Source organism: Echeneis naucrates, chromosome 8 (assembly GCF_900963305.1).
Source record: "Echeneis naucrates chromosome 8, fEcheNa1.1, whole genome shotgun sequence".
NCBI classification, from domain to species: domain Eukaryota; kingdom Metazoa; phylum Chordata; class Actinopteri; order Carangiformes; family Echeneidae; genus Echeneis; species Echeneis naucrates.
Genome location: NC_042518.1, coordinates 4,122,760 through 4,141,693, shown reverse-complemented (window position 1 = coordinate 4,141,693; position 18,934 = coordinate 4,122,760). Strand labels below are relative to the sequence as shown.

The 18,934-nt window shown below is 41.0% G+C and overlaps 2 protein-coding genes across 3 annotated transcripts; one reads left to right on the top strand and one right to left on the bottom strand.

Moving 5' to 3' along the window:
- Window positions 1–306: 306 nt before the first annotated feature.
- On the bottom strand, window positions 307–18,430 carry nprl3 (NPR3-like, GATOR1 complex subunit). 2 transcript variants are annotated; one of them, XM_029508515.1, is made up of 16 exons: window positions 18,057–18,430; window positions 17,327–17,396; window positions 16,055–16,093; window positions 15,176–15,308; window positions 14,238–14,312; window positions 13,087–13,240; window positions 12,859–12,937; window positions 12,342–12,479; window positions 11,220–11,376; window positions 10,709–10,815; window positions 10,395–10,524; window positions 9,487–9,676; window positions 9,211–9,403; window positions 8,036–8,755; window positions 2,047–2,262; window positions 307–877 (listed from the first exon to the last, which is right to left on the bottom strand). In XM_029508515.1, the coding sequence occupies exons 1-14, from the start codon at window positions 18,247–18,249 to the stop codon at window positions 8,590–8,592; spliced, it is 1,824 nt and encodes a 607-aa protein (XP_029364375.1). In that variant the 5' UTR covers window positions 18,250–18,430; the 3' UTR covers window positions 307–877; window positions 2,047–2,262; window positions 8,036–8,589. The 2 variants fall into 2 exon arrangements, with proteins under 2 accessions (XP_029364375.1, XP_029364376.1); XM_029508516.1 differs by lacking the exon at window positions 16,055–16,093.
- Window positions 6,176–8,005, top strand: mpg (N-methylpurine DNA glycosylase). The gene is made up of 3 exons (XM_029508517.1): window positions 6,176–6,507; window positions 6,968–7,172; window positions 7,360–8,005. Exons 1-3 carry the CDS (start codon window positions 6,295–6,297, stop codon window positions 7,755–7,757), a joined length of 816 nt encoding a protein of 271 aa, XP_029364377.1. The 5' UTR covers window positions 6,176–6,294; the 3' UTR covers window positions 7,758–8,005.
- Window positions 18,431–18,934: the final 504 nt, after the last annotated feature.

Below are 18,934 nucleotides of genomic sequence, written 5' to 3'. Positions count from 1 at the left end.
ATCCCCCGTGTTTGGTTGATGTCACACTTTAAAAAAAAAAAAAAAAAAAAAAAAAAAAAAAGGTGGCTGGGCCTCAAAGGTAGATCCAATTATGATCATATTAAATGGCCCACTTTCACGATGACAACTCCTCCTCCAAGCAGCACACTGTCACCTAAACGATGCTGAGTCTGACTTAAGTTCACCACCACAGTAATTCAGCCGACCAGTACAAAACTGGTCAATCCTCCGCGATCACGACGCGCCGCGTGTGTTTCCCCCCCACAGTCACCAAATTATGTCATAACTTACCCTTATTAAACCCAACCGGCTCAGATGATCCCCGGTAGTGGAAAAAAAAAAACGGTTTATTCACAGATGTTTTCCCCTCCGAGCGGCAGATGACTGATCTGTCACATCATCCTGACAGCGGCGCAGCGGAATAAACGCGCTCCTCTTTCCGCCCCGCGGATGTTTCCGAGCCGAGCCCGGTTGCCGGTTGCCGGTGCCGTCGGATCACTCCCGGTCACTCCTGAGCGCGCAGGCGGCCGAGGCAGCCCTGGTGGATGGTGTGTCCGAAATGTGGCTGCCGTCCGGTTCTCTGCTTCCCACCTACGGACAGAGCGTTCCCACACTGCTCCATGGAGCCGCCCGGGGTAAGTTTTCCCCCTCTGCCGGTTGTAGCTTAATTCAGTTTGGTGGAGAGTCAGCCCCGCCCTGGACCGGAGACGGTCTGTGGAGGAGAGCCCGTCATGAGCGTCCGCCAATCGGTGCGTACGCGGGGAGGCGCTGCTTCTCCCGGTTACCGGCGGTGACTAAGCGATATGACCGGTTCGGGCTCCGGGGTCTCCACCGCTGGGTCCAATGATCCACTCCAACACAGAGCCGTCATTTCAAACTATATTTAGAAAAATATAACGTTAAATGTTGTTTTGTTTTTTTATAACAACGGTATAAATCTCCATAATAATGATAATGATACTAATAATGATGATGATAGAGGTCTGATGATTTCAGACTTCTCTCAAACAGGAGGCATGAAAGCAGTTTAATTCGTTCAGGGTCATTTCATTTCAATATATCAGGCCTTTAAGTTCCACCTCAGTGTGGGCCAATAAAATTAGAAACCAGAAATGTGGGCTATTATTTATAAGGCTGAAATGAAGCTGTTCAGAAAATTAAAACAACATTCTAGTTTGGTCGTGTTGTTATTTTGATAATGGAAGTTGAGCTTTCTCACTTTGCCATCTGCAGTTTGAGTCACGCCTGCTTCCTGCTGTTTGGTCAACATGAGCCTCACACAGTGAAAGAGGCACACTGATGACGAATCACAAAGAAGAATTGAAAAATTTACCTTGACACTAATCTTATTATTATTATTATAGATGGAAAAAAGGGGCTTTTTAAGGACACTGACAAAAATGACCAGAGCTTTAACAGCCCTCCTCCAACCATCTGCATATTCTCAAGAAAATGAGTTTATTCTGGACTTTACTCCTTAAATTCCATTGTGGGTTTGTCTCATGACTAATGAACATCATAACCTGAAATGCCCCAGTCATATTTCCGTAAGACACATGTGAGTCTGTCTGAAGCTGAAATAAATAACATTTCATGCTTCGAGGGATTATTACAAATGCATCACAAGCTTCACTTTTTTTTTTTTTTTTTTAAACTAATGTCTGTCTTTTTCTAGACAAATCACGTCATATTGCCACATGATATTGATGACCTTCCATCATATCAACAATCAGTAAAACCAGTTCCCATGAGCTTGTTTCTCTAACTGTGTTATAACTGAACTAATGACCAACTGTGTATTAAATATTATAGATATGTCACCAGCTTTTTTCAAATCAATGAGCAGTCAGTGGTCTGGATCTGCTGACGTTAATGAGGCTGAGTGAGGCTGATAAAACCAGGCCTGAATAATACGGTTCTCCACACAACGACATGAAAACAAAAGTATTTTCATAAGAGAAAATCAAACTCCATGCTGCTGCTCCCTCTAATGAAAAGACCATCACGGTGCATTCCTTTGTAGTTTCAGTGAAAGCTCAGACCCACCTGGGAATACTTTCCAGAAGAGAGATGGATGTTAGGAAGCAAAAGGTTTCTGAGTTGCTGACAAGGGTCACGGTGTACGCCGCTTTCCTCAGACGGGGTCTCGGGGCACTGGAGGCTCAGGTTCCTGGAAACGTCTCTTTTACGGTTTCTTTGATGCACTTCTCGATGAAGACACACTCCACTGAACACGGCTGCTGGTGTCTCTCTGTTATTAAACTAAAGGAAGACAGAGGTGTTGCTTTTTTTTGCGAGATCAACTTGAATGTTTTAAATAAATCACTGTATTTGCTAGTGATGGAAGAAGTACTAACTCCTCTACTTAAGTCAAGATAACCTTCATCAAGTATGGTCACTGAAATTACTCATTATGCAGTTTATCATTATTCATTGTGAACACTTAATATCTTCATCAGAAAAGATTATTTAATTCTGTTAAAAAATATATACTCCAGTCCAATTTATTTGTTGCACATTTATTTGCAACAAGAAGTCTGTTGCAAGGAACTTGCTAGTTTTAATCAATTGCTGCGTATGGGCTGAATTTAATCAATTTAAATGTTGCCAAACAAAAAATAAATAAAACAGGAAACAAACAGCAGATAGGTCTCACACCTGGTGTTGTCTCTGTGTTTCACGACATAAAAAGAGAGAGCGTCCTCTGAGCTTTAGTCTCCACTCGCCCAGGGTCTCGTCCCTGCCAGCATGAATAATGGCCACGCTGCAAATAAGTCGGGTTTAGAGACATGCTCCTAAATTAGGCAACAGATAGTATTTCCACCACAGCAATGAGTTTATTGGGCTTCATCAACTGCTTTACATCCATTCGGGTATGTAAAGACTGTTCAGTAGCCTGCCGGGAGTCCTTGATGTATATACCATGAAGTCACAGTAATTAATGGTGAGGTCTCCCCTGGGACTGAGGAGGGTTGAAGCTGAGGCAAAAGAAGCAATTAGGAAGCAGCACAAGACCTGTAGGAGCACTCAAGTCCCCCTAATGCCCCATCAATCAGACGCAGATGAAAGCTTTGAGATCAAGGGTAAGGTTTAAGCAAAAAGACATCAGCAGACGGTCCATAAACGATTTCCTCTTTGTTTCAACCAAGCAGAGAAGTGGAGAGGAGGCCATCATTTCTGGGTTAAGACCACAGAGATTCATGGATGGCTGACATTTACAAATGAGGCCAGATACCATTCGAAAGCGTCAACAGCATGTAACGTTGACTCTGGTTACCTGGGTGAACTAATTTGGCAACAAAAAAAAAAAGATGTCAGTGTCTTCTGGCATGTAAGAGCCAAAGGAAACATGCTTTGAATCACTCCGCAAGGCAACCGACTCCTCAGAAGGAGGCTGTGAAAGAGATCAGAGACAGGACGGGAGGATTTCACTGTGTAGTTGTGTTATGCAGATGGCTACTCCCTTCTTTTGGTGATAAAGCTGGTAAAATCCTCCCTGCCTCCCAGCCTGCTTGCTTCCACCGAGAGCTACAGGTGTGTGGTGAGACAAGTAACTGTTATCACAGACAAAGGTCAGTGGGCTAGAGGTTTTAGTGCAGGCTCAATCAATAAACCAGACAGCTGGGTCCTGCCTCTTTAATGGTCTCATAAGACAGCCTCAAACTGTCATCAACTGACTCATTTGTGTTTTGAAGCTTCTACTGTGGGTTTATTTTGGTATTAAAAGTAGTTTTTCCTCTGTTGTTTCTCTGTAGATGGAGACCGAACCCACCCACACTGCTCCACTAAAGCAGCTCTAATTTTCTATAATGCAGATCAAACAGAACAAAATCCCATATGCGGTTTAGATAAACTGAAGGAAAGCCTTCACAATCCCGGCAGACTTACAGTAGCCCCTAACCAGCAGCACCAGATCCCAGATGTGGACAAAAGAACACCTCATTATCTCAAAGAGCACGGTCTCTGCTCTGAGGGTGTGAAACCGGGCCTCATGTGGAGTAATCCTCCTGCTTCCTCCTCCTCGTGAGAACACTGCAACCTGTCCAGCACGCACACAAGCATACACACCTCTGTGGCAAACATGGAAGGGACTCATGAATCATTCATTCTATTGATTAATGATTTATCCCATCAAACGCTGAGGATACAGATGACTACCAGGTTCTGTCACTAATTGGCCCACTGAGAAAGAAGCCTTTGTTGTTGAGAACGATGGGGGGGGTTTCCGAACAGCAGATATGAAGCGTTTGGCTCTGACGCACCTGAGAGAAGCAGGAGCTGTCACAAGAAAATCAAGTTGTTTAATATCACACTTTGTAATGAGATAATTCTAACACTAAAATCTGCTGTAAACACCACAATGCCATGTAAAGCAATACAAATGTAAAAACTATAAAAGGAAAAGAAGTTATCTCAACAGCCCACAGCCTATCACTTTCCTGCTAACTGTTTGCCGAGATCATTTACAAGAGGAAACATCAGGGATATCCTTTATTTAAATCATGACTCACTTATAAATGATGCAACAGTCAATCATTAAGAAATAGCCAACGAATAAAGCCTGAAGAAAATACCCAAACAGTGACATAATACATGACGCAAATGTACACATATTTGGTTTTTTATATATGTATAAAAATTCAGTGTGAGAGTAATTTCAATGACAGACGTGTCATTCAAACCAAATCACATTATAAACACAGCAGATCAGAATAGTGACATTATTTTTGGCCGGTCCATTTTAGTCATGTGTTTCATATAATATCTTTATACAGCCAGATATAAACCGAGGGCAGCAGTGCCAGTCTGTCGCTGTAGTGGGTCTATATATGGTACATGAATATATATTTATGGACTGTTGGTGTTAAATTAAAGTGAAACAATTAACTGTCAATGTTCAAACCATAACAAAAATAACCACAAATTCATGTTCTCAAAAACAAATATATGAGGCATTAGGTCCTTTTAAACACACACTGCACACTGAGAGGATATTATCCTTCAAAGGTTTCTCTGACTCATGGTGTAGTAAGATATTTTCAGTCTGCCTGCATTCTGCTCGTCCATCTGCACACACAGATGAGTCTTTGGCCTTCCCTGCTCATCGTCACTATCGCTGAGGTGGCTGCTGGAATTGAAAGCTATCCAGAACGCAACATTACAGCCAAGCTGTTGCCACTAAGATTATCATTGGAGGCAACAATGAAAAACTGCCCAGGCCGGACCTCGTCGTCGCTGCCGACCGGCGGTGGAAATGCAGTCAAAGCAAACAATGGCCCACACCAGCCGGAGCAAAGTCAACAGGCCATGCCAGGACTCTTCACTGAACATGCTCAGCAGATTTCTGTCTGGCTCCTATCCTGGCTCAGTAAGGCGGCCCAGGACTGTGCACAGAATTCCTTCATTATTTTTGACAAATGTTTAATTTCACTTTGTTAAAAACGGAACCATTCTCATCTGACAGGGAAAAAAAAAAATCCTGGGCATCAATACAACACAGAATATGTGCAATAACACATGCTACCATATAGGTAACCCTCTATTCTTAGAAAACCCTGTGTGTTTCCTTGGTTTCTAGTTTTTGTATTGATTAATTTGGAAATTGGTTAAAGCTCCTTTCACAGATAACAGAAAAGTTGACCAAAACGCAGCACCAACGCTCTCAGCCACTGCATCCATTCTTACATCCATCAGTGCATGCAGTCGTGCTTACAAACAATAGCTCAGCAAACTTCTACTTCCTTCATGAAATGGTAAATCGCTGGCACGAACATGTCTCAAGCTGTTAACTCGTCCAGAAAGCCACATGGACCTATGGCTCCCGGGGCTAAACTGGCGCCATCCACTTCCTTGGCACAGGCAGGCATGAGCACTGCATCTCTAATTATAACTTATTATTAGAGGGGAATGTTTTCAAATGGGGCTGAAAAGATAAGACGGACAGGAAAAGCACGCTGTGTTTGGGGAGGTTTGCCCATCAGCAGATACAGTCGTGTGCAGCAGGAAGACGACTTTAGTGCCACTAAGTCATGTTTGAGAATTTAGTAGAAGCCTGGAGGGAAAAAAGCTCAACAGGAAACACCAAACTGGAGCATGATCAATAATCAAACACACTGAAGGAAGAGGGAGCGCGGCCCCTTTAAGAGATTCACTTCCTGGTTGTTAGCCGCCGGTGCTAACTGCTAGCACACCCCTGCAACTTAAACGTGAATATTGAAGTAAATGTTAACTGCATAAATCTGAAGCTGTTTCTTACATATATATATATATACACACAGGGACCGTGTTAAGGTGATGGCGGGGAGAAAAAGAAAGGTGCCAGCGATGGCAGCGGCGTCTGAACAACAAGTACACCACAACAAACAGCGGACGGATGTGAAACTGAAGGCTTCTTCTGCAGAGACGGAGCGAAGTCATTATTTCACCAGCGCGGACATGCAGCTCAGACTGGGACAGGAGTTTTTCAACCAGCCATGCATCAGTTTGGCTAAAGCTTTCCTGGGCAAGGTCTCCTTTCCCTTCACATGCATTTAATGTTATTCCTGAAAGCGCTCCAATGCATCGTGCAGTGTTTGACTCCATGGTTTTAAACTATTAGGTGCATCTGGGGAGTATCTATCAGGGTTAAGGTTTCCTACATGGACCTGAGGAAACCTGGTCCTGTTTGTATTTAGTCCAAGGGCCTCACAAAGTGACCTGTGACCACAACCCCAACATAAACCTAATAATGTTGCACAACCACAATACAAGAACCAGATCAACAAGATAAATCACAGAATAATTTTATGCCTTTTTGTCATATAACGCTAAAACCAAATAAAATATATATTTTTTAAAATAGCAAACACCTTTTCTAATTAAATGTTATTTGATCAGATTTTTTGATGATTAAAATTGCTGCCAATTCATCTTGTGATCATCGAGGAAATAAAATATTTAACGCAGTCTGTCCTCCTCCTCCCTGCAGGTGTTGGTCCGCAGGTGTGCAGATGGAACCGAGCTGCGGGGGAGAGTCGTGGAAACTGAAGCTTATCTTGGAGGGGAGGACCGAGCTTCACACTCAGCCGGAGGCAAACGCACAAAGAGAAACACAGCCATGTTTATGGCACCAGGCACAATCTACGTGTATCCAATCTATGGCATCCACCTCTGTATGAATGTGTCTAGTGAAGGTGAGGAAAAAGGCTCCTTATAAAAACAACCTTTTAGTTTAATGTTCCCTCTTTTAAGTGTGTGTTGCCGATGTGACATTAAACCTGTGCAGCAGTTTGTTTTCTATCGTCATTGGTTAAAGGGCAAGAGGAAGGAGACAGAGTGGAGCCTTGCTGACTGATGCATATTGTGTGCTGTTTTTCACAGGGGAGGGTGCTGCTGTGCTGCTGCGCTCCCTCGAGCCCCTGCAGGGTCAGCCCATCATGAGGGATTTGAGAGCAGCCAGACGCAGACAGGGAACCAGACAACTTAAGGACAAAGAGCTTTGCAACGGCCCCTCCAAACTGTGCCAGGCTCTAAATATACAGCGTTGCTTTGACCGTCGAGACCTTGCTTCAGACCCCGAGGTGTGGCTAGAAAGGGACCCCAGCACGAGTTGGGCAGAGCCCTGCGATATAATATCAGCGCCACGCGTTGGAATCGAGTCCCATGGCGAATGGGCCAAGAAACCGTGGAGGTTTTACCTCCGCGGACATCCCTGCGTTAGTGTGGTGAATAAAGAGGCAGAGAGACTGTTGCAGTCTGGAAATGTAATGAACACTTAAGATGTGCAGGCTGACACAGGACAGCACAGTGTCAGAAGGACTTGACACAAATATTCATCAAACTACTCTGCCATCTGTTCCCATTGTGGGCTTCATTAATGCAAAATAAAAGCTTAAGGCTTCCTATACACATGAAATTAATACTTTCTGACTCTAATTTAAAGTCTACACAAATTATACAGAATGAAGCCATTTTAAAGGTGCTATCTATTTTAAAATAAAACTCAAATTTATCAGTGCCTATAAAAAAATCAGTTCTAAAATGTACCTTTACTCACAGGTCTCTTTTTTCAGGTCTTCCATCTGTGCTTCAACATTCATACTTTGGGAAATTCTCCTCAGTGATTCATTGATTTCACAGATGTTTGGATCGCTCTGCTTCCCTCAAGCAAAAACAACCCATCTGATGTCTTCCCTTTCTTGCTGTCTTTCTTGCTCCACCTCTGGGATTCCTGAGAAGAGGTAGCTGGAGGTCTGGAATGATCATTACTCAGTGTGCCCCACTGTGGTCTGTGTAGATCTGACACATCTGGGAGAGGGGGATGATGAAGTTAACCTCCTTCTAGTCCAATCTTTACTATATCCATAGTGAAAGTTTGAGATGTTTTCTGGTATGTACAAAATAATTTAATATTGTAAACAAACATTTGGCTCATAAAGGAAAAAAAAACACATTCTACATTTTTGAAAATTGGCACACATTAATGCAGTTATTAAAAAAAAAAAAAAATTATTGTGCAGGAGCACTTAGCTGTGAGCATAGCAGACAACAAACTGCTCTCAGGCTGACAGCTTTTTCCAGTTAGTGAGAGCTGCTGCCGCCTCAGTGCCACTACTCCATGGGTGACTGAAAGATTGAAATAATGGGATCCTCATGGTTGGTCACCACAAGGACACTGCGGAACTTGTCAAACAACGTCTTGAGCTGCGAACGTCTCATGTTCTCATTGTACATAATCTCTTCCAGGTGGTGATGTCCCCGGAAGTAATGCAGCAGTCTGAAAGCAGTGAACAGACCAGGCAGGAGAATGGGTTGAAAGCTTGAATTTAACTGGTTCATTAGCGGTGGAAATCAACCATGAGGCAGCACTTTTACAGTGTCGATGTGATTTTTCAATACTGTGCAAGAGGAAGCACTGATTTCCTTAGCTGTTGAGGTTTCTAAGTATTTCTTTCTAACAGCTCACAAATTATCTCTACTCTCCAGCAGATAGTTCCAATTATATTTCTCAATATTAAAATAACTTTGGTTTCCAAACCATTGAACAGTAATCATGTTATTTCCCAAGAGACTAAGAAGTGATTCACAATGAAATAAATCACTGGATTCACTAGAACTTACGTCATCTTTAAATCTAACTGCATAAAGGCAGAGAGCACCAGAGAGCTAAAAACATCTGATGCTCAGAGATAAAATGAAAAGAATGTGTGAGTTTGAAACAGATTTAATTACCTGGCAAACATCCGCAGATCTTCTGGATTTTGCGCAGCAGGGATGTTAAGAATAACCTGCCGCTCGTGCTCTGACAGGCTGGCGAGTAACGTCTCTGTCATCCTCTTGTTGAGCGGTGAGTCTCCACCAGGCAGCAGCTCTGCACTGGAGTTGTCCATACTGGGACTGGTGAGGGTCATGTCATCACTACTGGCTGCACAAAAGGAACAGACAGACGACCAAAGATCATTAACTATCTGTTTTACCTGTAAAAGCAGAGGAGGTGTGAGGACATACTTGGGGAACCAAAGCTGAGAGCACTCGGGGTGCTGAGACTGCGGCCCCCTACTCTGGCTGCCAGTGGAAGATCTTCATCCCTCAGCCCCGGCTCATCCTCCCCAGGTGGCACCAACAGACAAACATAAGTGTGTAGTTGGATCAGCAGGCGGCGTTGGAGCATCCACACAACCATTTGGATCAGCTGGGCCTGGATGGGAAGCAGGGCAACAAAACTGCATCACAGCTGAGCATAATAGAAAGATTTAACAAGTGAGACTGAACACGCTCATGCCCCTAACCAGGTCAAATATGTTCTAAATCAGCAGTGGGTGACATTAAAGCTCATAATAGAGCCATAAGAAAAAACTATGACTCTGATCTTGCTCTCATAAAAAATTGAGGCAGCAAACTGTGTAGTTGCTGTCCCTTTGCCATTTATAATTTATTCCTGATGCTTTGCTCTGCCAAAATGAGATGGGTCTTAGATGATGACCAGATGGTCCTGGTCTGGCAATAATGAGTTTAAGTTTAAAGTAATAGCCTTATAAATACTAGGAATTTACTGAAAAACAGTCATTTGAAGTTCATTTGTGCTTAATTTGTACAAACATATGTTTTGTCACAGTCAATTAGTCTCAAATCTAAAAATATTTCATAAAAACAAGGAACATTCTCTCATGATTACAGCTGCTTCCAAGTTGTTTCACTTTGTTCAGGTTTACTTGGAGGAAAGGAGTTTTTTTTTCCCCCTTTGGAAAACAAAACATGCAAATTAGATTACTTTATCATCATGAACAAAACCGATGATGAGAAATTAAAAGGCAGTTGGATCATCTTATTTTTCCCATTTGTCATATTCGGAATATTATTACAAAATAATGCATGACTTTTTTCCTGCAGTGTATGAACAGCTTGAATAAACCTACCTCTTGCGCAGGAGCCTCCAGAGGGTTTCTGAACTCAGCCAATGACACAGGTAATGAGAACTTGGCTAACATGGAGGGCAGATCATGACCAGGAAACTGCTGAGCAAAGTGCTCAGCCAGCCGAGAATATCTATCCAGGAAGGAATGGCACAGGTTATTCTACATCACAGAGCTTTTCCATTAGTACTGCTCTGAAATAATTTTCCACAGTGCTGTAAAGAAAAGTCTATTCAGAGTTCGGTATATAGAGAAGAAAAATCTGATTTATTAGTTACGCAGTAAACAGTACAGCCAACTGGATTGCACACACTCACAGGCTGATGTTGGCATGAGGAGACAGCATGTACACATTATTCTCACACAGCGGGTAGATGATGATCGCTTTGCCCCAGTAAACCAAGTGGGCAGCAATCTGAAAGATCTGAGTGGGGAAATATAGTGCAACCACCATCAACGATATGCAATAACAACATGAAAATCTGAACCACAAAAAAGCCTAACAAGTGAAAACCAGGTGTTGAAGGAAAATCCCTTCTAACTTTATGACAGAGAAACTTCTGTTCTGTTTTGATGTACTCATATTGACCACTAGATGGCAATATCACCATAGTAACTATATTTACCGGGATATTAACAGAGCTCAGACATAACACCAGTGCTACAGCAGTGGCACCATATTTCACATCAAGCTCATTACTCTGTTGATTTTGTAGATATGAATTATTAATTATTTCTTGGAGTCGCCGACTTCATTTATTTTTTGTAAATTATGAAAAAGTACTCTATGTCTCAAACGGTAATGCAGATAGTGTGAATGTTCTGCACCTGAAGTAAAGCCAGGTCAGCATCCTGTGCAAGCTGCTGCAGATTTTTCACAGCAGAGCAGGTCTTGATGAGGCGAACCATGGCAGGCGAGCAGTCCAGAGGAAGCTGGCTCAGCAGTGCCTTCTCACTTTCCAGCAGTAACAGGGCATGATACGGTCTGCAGGAGCAAGCATGATACAGCTTCGTGACTGAGTAAAGACAGTAGTACCAGTCAACTTACAAGACAACTGAGTGGACCTGAGAGCACCAACCATGATAATGAAATAATAATAATAATAATTTCATCTGGGTAAACCACCTTTGTATATTTTAATCAGTTTCAAAGACACCCATAAAAGGAGAGGCCGATAACTGATCACAGCTCTGATGTAAATAATCTGAAGAGGCAATAGGTGGCAGCGTGTCCCACAGGAAACTTTTTCAAATACCAAAACCAAGAGTCTGAGTCCTGTGGCTCACAAAATACACAACCATTAATCAGCTATTAAAGACACAATACTCAAATTAATGCACAATGAGTGTTTCATGGATCAAAGTTTTTTTGGGCAGATCAGTCTCGTCAACAGCATCTGTTAAGGATGTTTACTATCCAGTGACATGCAGATAGGCTATAAGCCTATTCAGGTCGGCTGAATGTAATTGTTTGGGTCACCTTTGTTATCACTTTTTAACCTGACCAATTTAAGATATTTTACCTCAAATAATCTGGTCCTACAATTACTGACTGGCCCATTTTATACAACTTGCAGAGAAGTGAAATTTGCTAATCAAAATTATGGTTCTGAATTTGCAAGCAAAAAATGGGAAAATACATTATAGCTAATACTAAGGGGTTTTTAAATTACAGCAAATTGAATTGTCCATGAGTTTTCTTCTCTTACATGTGTTGGTGTTACGAGAAGGGGGCCACTGGGTGGGGTACCCGTGGCTGCAGCGATATGCCATTTTTAGCATCACAGTCCATAAAGATGACTTAGGGATGGGGTGTTTCCAGAAGAGTTCATTTTCAACCCACTATAGAAACCGAAACACTATGATTCAAAGTTAACTGTTCCCCTCCCTCTGATCTAATATCAAGATAAACTAACACATACGTGTAGCGAATAAAAAATTTAAATATACCTTATGGCTTTAAGGCTGCGCTCTAACGCCTGTGGGGGGATATAGTTGCCACCAATCCTGTGGATCTTGTGTGGTAAACAGAAACTCACCTCTAGCCAGTTATTAATATGTAGTCGCACCACACCTGTTGTACAAAGGCTGAAAAAAAAAAACAAACAAACATCAATATCATGATTAACAGTGATAGAAATAAATAAGCAGACATGCAAATAGACAAAAAATGCAATCCATAAGGCTAGTCTGTATGAATGAATATGTACGGGAATATCAAACAAAAAATCTAATCTAATCTATTTAATGTCTGAGATATAAAATATACAAAATGACTTCCATTGTCAAAAAAACAAAACAAACCACTCTGCTATTTTAAAATAATAGAATGACTTTCCAGTGTACAAACATTGCAGGTGCTGGGTAGATATTAAGAGAACATGACTGAGCATTTGTGAACCTCATTACCACAGTCGACTTTATTGGGAAGATACATTGGTCATTGTAGGAAAAACAGATCACACACCTGTCATATGCCTCCTTCAGGTCTCTGGCTAGTTTACATTTAGGAAGAATTTGTCTAAATGGGGACTGGGGGCTTCCATCTGGTATCAGGAACAGACAGAGATCACTGTTGATATAACTGACTTATTTCTAAGCTTGAGCGGTTAAACAATCATTTCATTAATGAGTTACAATCAATAGTTTTGTTGAGATAATGTCAGGGTTGATGCGTGTAAACTGTGCATCTCACTCTCGGTTATGGTGGTGATCTCCTCCTGGACAGCCAGCATCAGCTTGGCTTCTCTGGTGAGGTACTGGCAGCGCCGTTCTTCATGCTGCAGGGCTATAGCGATCCGTCGTGACAGATTGTGCATGCAGCTAATGACGGAAGGGTCAGCGTTCGCCTGTCATGGCCGAGCAAATTATAAAACATGTCAATTCAGAGATTGCATATTACACTCTACCTTTACAACAGGAGTGCTTCATGTGCATTCTGAGTTCTGAAGGTGTATAAATAAAAATGGAGAAAACAGAACACAAACTACATAATCTGGTGTTGGTGAAATAGATCGCATACCTCTTTTTTATTACGAGCTGAATATGGACGTTAAAAAAAAATTAAGATAATCTGTATGAACAAACATGTACAATAGCACAAAATTAATTTACAGTGTGCACATTTCAATTGTAAGTCCTTTTAAAACTGAAACTGGTTAAAACTTTGGCGACCAATTGTGAAATACACCAAAATGATCCAAGCCGCCATTTTAACAGCCCCACTGAACTACAGACACAGCTGTTGAGCAGATATCGACAAAACATGAGGGGGCACTTCTCACCCCATTTCAGCTGTACTGAAACTTACTGGGTACAATGACTCAGCATGGGCAGGAACAGGTCATGCCTTGTTGTGTAGCATGATTAGGCAGAGCAAATTGGCCCCTCCTCCCTCTGCGTTCCCATACTCAGATAGCATATCATATAACAGATACTGTATACTGGAAAATTATCACTCCCAAGCACCCCTCCCATTCACAGAAAACAAAGATTAAACACATGTCCCACCCACAGTAACGACTTAATTGTGCCATCATTAAAAATAAAAAAGTTATTTCTATTAATATTAAAGAATTTTAGTATGTGAACATATATTAACTAATACTGAAAATTGCTGTTTTCTTTCGTATACACAGACAATTTTAATTATCTCACTTTGATATTAATAATTACAAAAAAAAATATTCAACTCATTTTCATTTCCATTTAATTTAATTGGTATCAAATTACAATATAAATTATATATTATGTATAATTATATGTATTATCTCAAAGCGCTTTGCAGGGTAAGATTAAGATCTTAAAATATTATGGAGGGAAAAACAGGAAGAAAATCTTTCATACCCTGAGTGCAAAGACGACATTAAACAGTATCATCGTAGGCACCTCTCTCTTAGGTGAAGGGTCCGTTTTAGAAACCTAAACAGAAAGAATGCAGTTTTAAATGAAGCCTGTAATAATGAAGTTGTCTCCTAAATGAGGGTTATAATGTATAAACGTGCTGATTCAATTGTGTGATCATCAAGTGATATAAATGGAGTGGACCACGATCCATTTAACGTAGTAATGTTCAAGGGGTGAGACTTGATACACTTTAGATATCTGTACTGCCTCAATTGCCACCTTTAATGGCGAAGGGATAATATAGTAAAAGGAAAGGAAACAAAAAGAGCTTCACTCTTATAATGACAGGCGGTATGGGTGCCATAGTCGTGCAGTACGTCAACCTTTCCTCCTCCTGAAAGGCTCACATTTTGTTGAGAATGTGTTGCTGACTGAATACCTTCAAAAAGCATATGTAATTGAGTTGAATAATTTTAATGTTCCATTCCCTGCGAGGTTCCCTCATCAGCAATACAAGCAACAAACCACCAGTCTGAGAAAGGTAATTGTCAGTAGGTGGCACTGGTGATGGTCAGCCCATCCCACCATATTCAAAGACAAACTAAATTTAACAGGATTCTGGCCAAATTAGCAATCTCTTCATTCAAATCTAGTGGCAAGACAAGTTCAATACTATTATTATCGTAACATTAACAGAAAAGATGCCATTGTTTAACTATTTAACTGATATTTTGATTAGAACAGGTGCTAGAGGATGTACATAACAAATGCCTGAACTCACTATGATACTAATGCAGATCGACATTGAATCCACAATAACATGTTGATTTTCTTCACACAGGAACAAGCTGTCTGGTCAAAGCATGTGTGTCAACACTTTCTTTCACTTTAGATCAAATAATGACTGCATGTTTTCATTAGGCGTCATTAGTTCACACCTGAATTGTGGGATTATGCTGAAGAAGAGTAGGGTGGCCCACAAATCGAACATTGTCTATCTTCAGTTCAAACTTCTTTCCACACATATCAGATTTGGTAGCCAGGATGGTGGCAAGGATGATGTCAGAAAACCTTGGAGAAGGAAGAACAAACTCATTAAGGTGTTGTTTGATGGCGGCGGGGGAGAGAAGTTTAACCACAAACTGGTGGGTCAAGTGAGAAAGTTTAAATTAGCTTGGCTTGTTTACATTTCTCACATTCCCGTCTCTAAGAGGAGTTGTGTTAATCAGATGCATCTGCCTGCAATTTAATTCAATAATCAGAGTATAAATGAAAAAGCTCGTGAAAAAGAAGAGGTCTCCTTGCAGAAAAAAAGTGAAGTCACTGCATGAATAAAGAATGTGAAAGACTCATGCTGGTTTGACTGAAGTAACTCATGCTGCGATGAAAGGAATAAAATTCAACTCACCTTCCAGTAGAAAATTAAGCACAGTATATTCTTACCCCAAGAATGTGTAATAGTTGCTATGTAGCATTTGATTTGCATTTTAATTTATAATGCTGAGTCTACATGCTAGAAGCAACAGACCAACATAAATTAAGAGTTACATTTGATTCATTTTGTATCTCAGTCTTTTTTAATGTGGAAAAAAGCAATTGGGAAAGAGGACAGCAACACTGAAATCCCAAATTAACCAAACACTGATTCACCATATCTGCTACAGATAATTTACAAGGATTCTTTGAGATTAGGGTTGGGGATCCATGTAGGACACAAAATAGGAAAGAAGGGGATTAAAAAAAATTTAAATAAAATAACAAAAAGGACAGGGGTGATCTAAGCAAAGGAAAGGTGGTTTAGAATGATTTGGTCTTACCCTGCTACCAACTGTTCGTCAGTTAGTGGAGATTGTTCTCTGAAATGGGAATTGGGCCATAAAAAAGAAGAAAAAAAGCAAACAAAAGGGAAAATGCAACACACAGTTGGGCTGAATGCATAAAATGGACATCAAAACAACCCAAACAAACATGTGATACTGTGACGTCAAACTGCTGGTCTGCAGGTCGATTCAACAGTGACAAATTTATGTCAACAGACAGACATGCGAGCTTAAATGTCAAAGTAAACTTGTCACAAAGACAACTCATATTTTTTTATTGATCTGCCAGAGGCAGTGAATGTTAATTAATGCACTTGTTAATGATTTTTCATTTTAAAATAATGTAAAACTGGAGACAGAATATTCTGTATGAAATGGAGTCAGTGAGCAAAAACTGAGGGTAAAAAAAAGGATCTCATGATGCCCACTTAGTTGAATTCATACAGTGTGAATGTGCACGTGGCCACTGTTCATCCAACAAATGAGTGACCAGTATAACTGTCTATCTGACGGCAGCATTGGAGCATTACTGCTCTAAAACTGAGCCAAGATTGACTGGACATTTCTGTGCTTTACAGAAAGAGACATCAACATTATTGAAAGTGCAAACAGCGCTCAAACACTCATCATGAATATTTGAGATGAAAAACTCTCAGTGGCTCCACCTCGTCTGCATTGGGAACATTACTCAGCTAAACTTTAGCTATCTGCCACATCCATGTTCAAGAGTTCCCATTTTTGTTCATCCCCATAGTAGGTGGACAAGGAAAAAATTAAATGAGGCAGCACTGCTAACATCCTACTTTTTTGTGATGACCAGTTTAGATATTTATGTTTTTATGTTGTATAGCTTTCAGTCTAATTAAGCTAAGAAGAAGCCTGATGTGTGTTTAACAATGCATTGTTTGATAATGACCATATTCAAAGCATATAAAACAATAGGTAACACAACATTTTCCCTAATATGGTTAAAAACAACACAAAGCAGTGAGAACTGTTGATAAACCTTTACTTTTTTCCACCAGCTTAATTAAATTATAAAATTCAAACAGCAGCTTGGTCTGTTATGCTCTGGAGTGTTACCTGCACAGGAGTTTTTGTTGTTTCTTAAATTTTATTTGAATAATTTAATCAATCACAGAATCATGGGCAAGTTCCTACTTGGAAATTCTTGTTGGTTAAAAAAAAAAAAAGTATTTTGGAAAGAAGGAATGTCAATGTCTACATCCATTAATAATAGATGAAGACCATGATGAGAAAAGAAAATACCTTGAATCACCATCCTGATCTTCAAGACCATCTCCAGTTGTGCTCAGTGCATATGGACTTCTTTGTTTTGCTTGAGGACATAAATAATAGCATTAGTTCACATTATTATTACAATTGGAAGGAGAACAAAACACATCTGGTGCAGTTAAGAACCACAAAAACAATCTGTCATTAAGGGTCTTTGTCAAGAGTTGGTTCAGGTCTGCTACTCTTTCCCAATGTGGGGTTTGACCTATTAGTCCTGCAATACCACGAGTAAAGCATCTAATCAAGCAAAAGTAGTTCTGCAGTAAGAAACATACAGCCAGAGTCAGGAGGAACGGTTTGAGTCCTGCAGCAGATGATCTGGGCCCCCACAGAGCCCTGATCTCTAAATCTCGGACTCAGTCTGAGGTCCCATGAAAAATACCAAAGCATCTTAAATCCACAAAAGAAAAGTTGCAGGTTCAGTTCTCCTACTTTGTTGTCACACTAGTTTACTGAGGCTGTCTTGTCAGTCTTGAACGTCTGAAGCAAATTAAATGAAATGTTTTTCTGACCACATAGAGGAAAAATACATTTTTAGCCTTGCTGTATTTGATTGGGTGATACTGTGAGCTGTTTGTTCTAAATCCAGCACCTACAGATCTGGACTGAACTGGGAGTCAGACTTTGGTTTGGGGGCTCTCGTTTCCCTGAATAAGGAGCAGGTGGGGACTCTGAATGTGGCTAATGCTAATGCTAATCCTACCTGTGAGAGATGACGGGCACTCGGAGACTCTTTGGAAAGGATACCGAAAGAGGAGTCTGTTCCCTCGGCTGCCAGAGCTCACGAGTATGACGCTAATGGGGTTGGTTTTATCTCCAGTTTTGTACACGCTGTGTTGGGGATGACTGTACATGGACTTTCGCTCCTCTGGCAAGCCGGCCGACGGGTTCAGCATCGTGTTAGCATCCTAGCTAACCGCTCGTTAGCTGCGACGCGACTAAAATGTGTCCACAAACAAACAGCTGAGAGTCGCACAAAGACCTCTAACAAGTCACACACTGACAAATTTAAACTTTGAGGCCTGGCTGGCAACTTTCCGGATTATTGCTCAGCCGTGCAGTGCTGTGTATGTTATGTGTCACCTTCATAGATGTTCGGGCGGAACAAACGTGACGACCAAAAGATTCCCCGCTGCAGCAACAGTTCCTACACACCTTATACAGAAAAAATCTTTCAGTGAACGAAAAGATTTGTGCCTGCAAAAAATACCCACATAGCAGACACATGAAATAATATGAATTTACGTTTATTTAACGTGAAAACAAATGATGTCTTATCAAAACTTGTCCGTGTCCGCTAAATGGCGCGTTGCAAATTGTTGAGGACTTTTTATATTTGTAAAAGAAAGAAATGTCATGCATATCCGGCTACAGTCGTGTGCATCGGCAAGTTACACAGTTTTAAGACGACTTCTGCATGATTTAGTGTCGCGTTATCATTAATGTCAGATGACCGCACCCGTTTATATCAAACTGGGCATATTTCATAGAGATCAAATTACAAGTATTCGAGGAAAAAAAGCATCCAGATTAATTCTGTTTATCACAGATCCATCAGGACATGGGGTCTGTCTTTGGAGT

What these genes read in the sequence shown, in the direction of transcription:
- nprl3 (XM_029508515.1), bottom strand. Translation starts at nt 18,249, where the DNA reads ATGCTGAACCCGTCGGCCGGCTTGCCAGAGGAGCGAAAGTCCATGTAC. An exon ending in GACGAACAGTTGGTAGCAGG is followed by an intron (nt 15,309 to 16,054) that starts GTAAGACCAAAT and finishes TCCTTCTCCAAG; the next exon opens with GTTTTCTGACATCATCCTTG. An exon ending in CCTCATGCCAACATCAGCCT is followed by an intron (nt 10,525 to 10,708) that starts GTGAGTGTGTGC and finishes CTTCCTGGATAG; the next exon opens with ATATTCTCGGCTGGCTGAGC.
- mpg (XM_029508517.1), top strand. Translation starts at nt 6,295, where the DNA reads ATGGCGGGGAGAAAAAGAAAGGTGCCAGCGATGGCAGCGGCGTCTGAA. An exon ending in CTAAAGCTTTCCTGGGCAAG is followed by an intron (nt 6,508 to 6,967) that starts GTCTCCTTTCCC and finishes TCCTCCCTGCAG; the next exon opens with GTGTTGGTCCGCAGGTGTGC. An exon ending in TATGAATGTGTCTAGTGAAG is followed by an intron (nt 7,173 to 7,359) that starts GTGAGGAAAAAG and finishes TGTTTTTCACAG; the next exon opens with GGGAGGGTGCTGCTGTGCTG.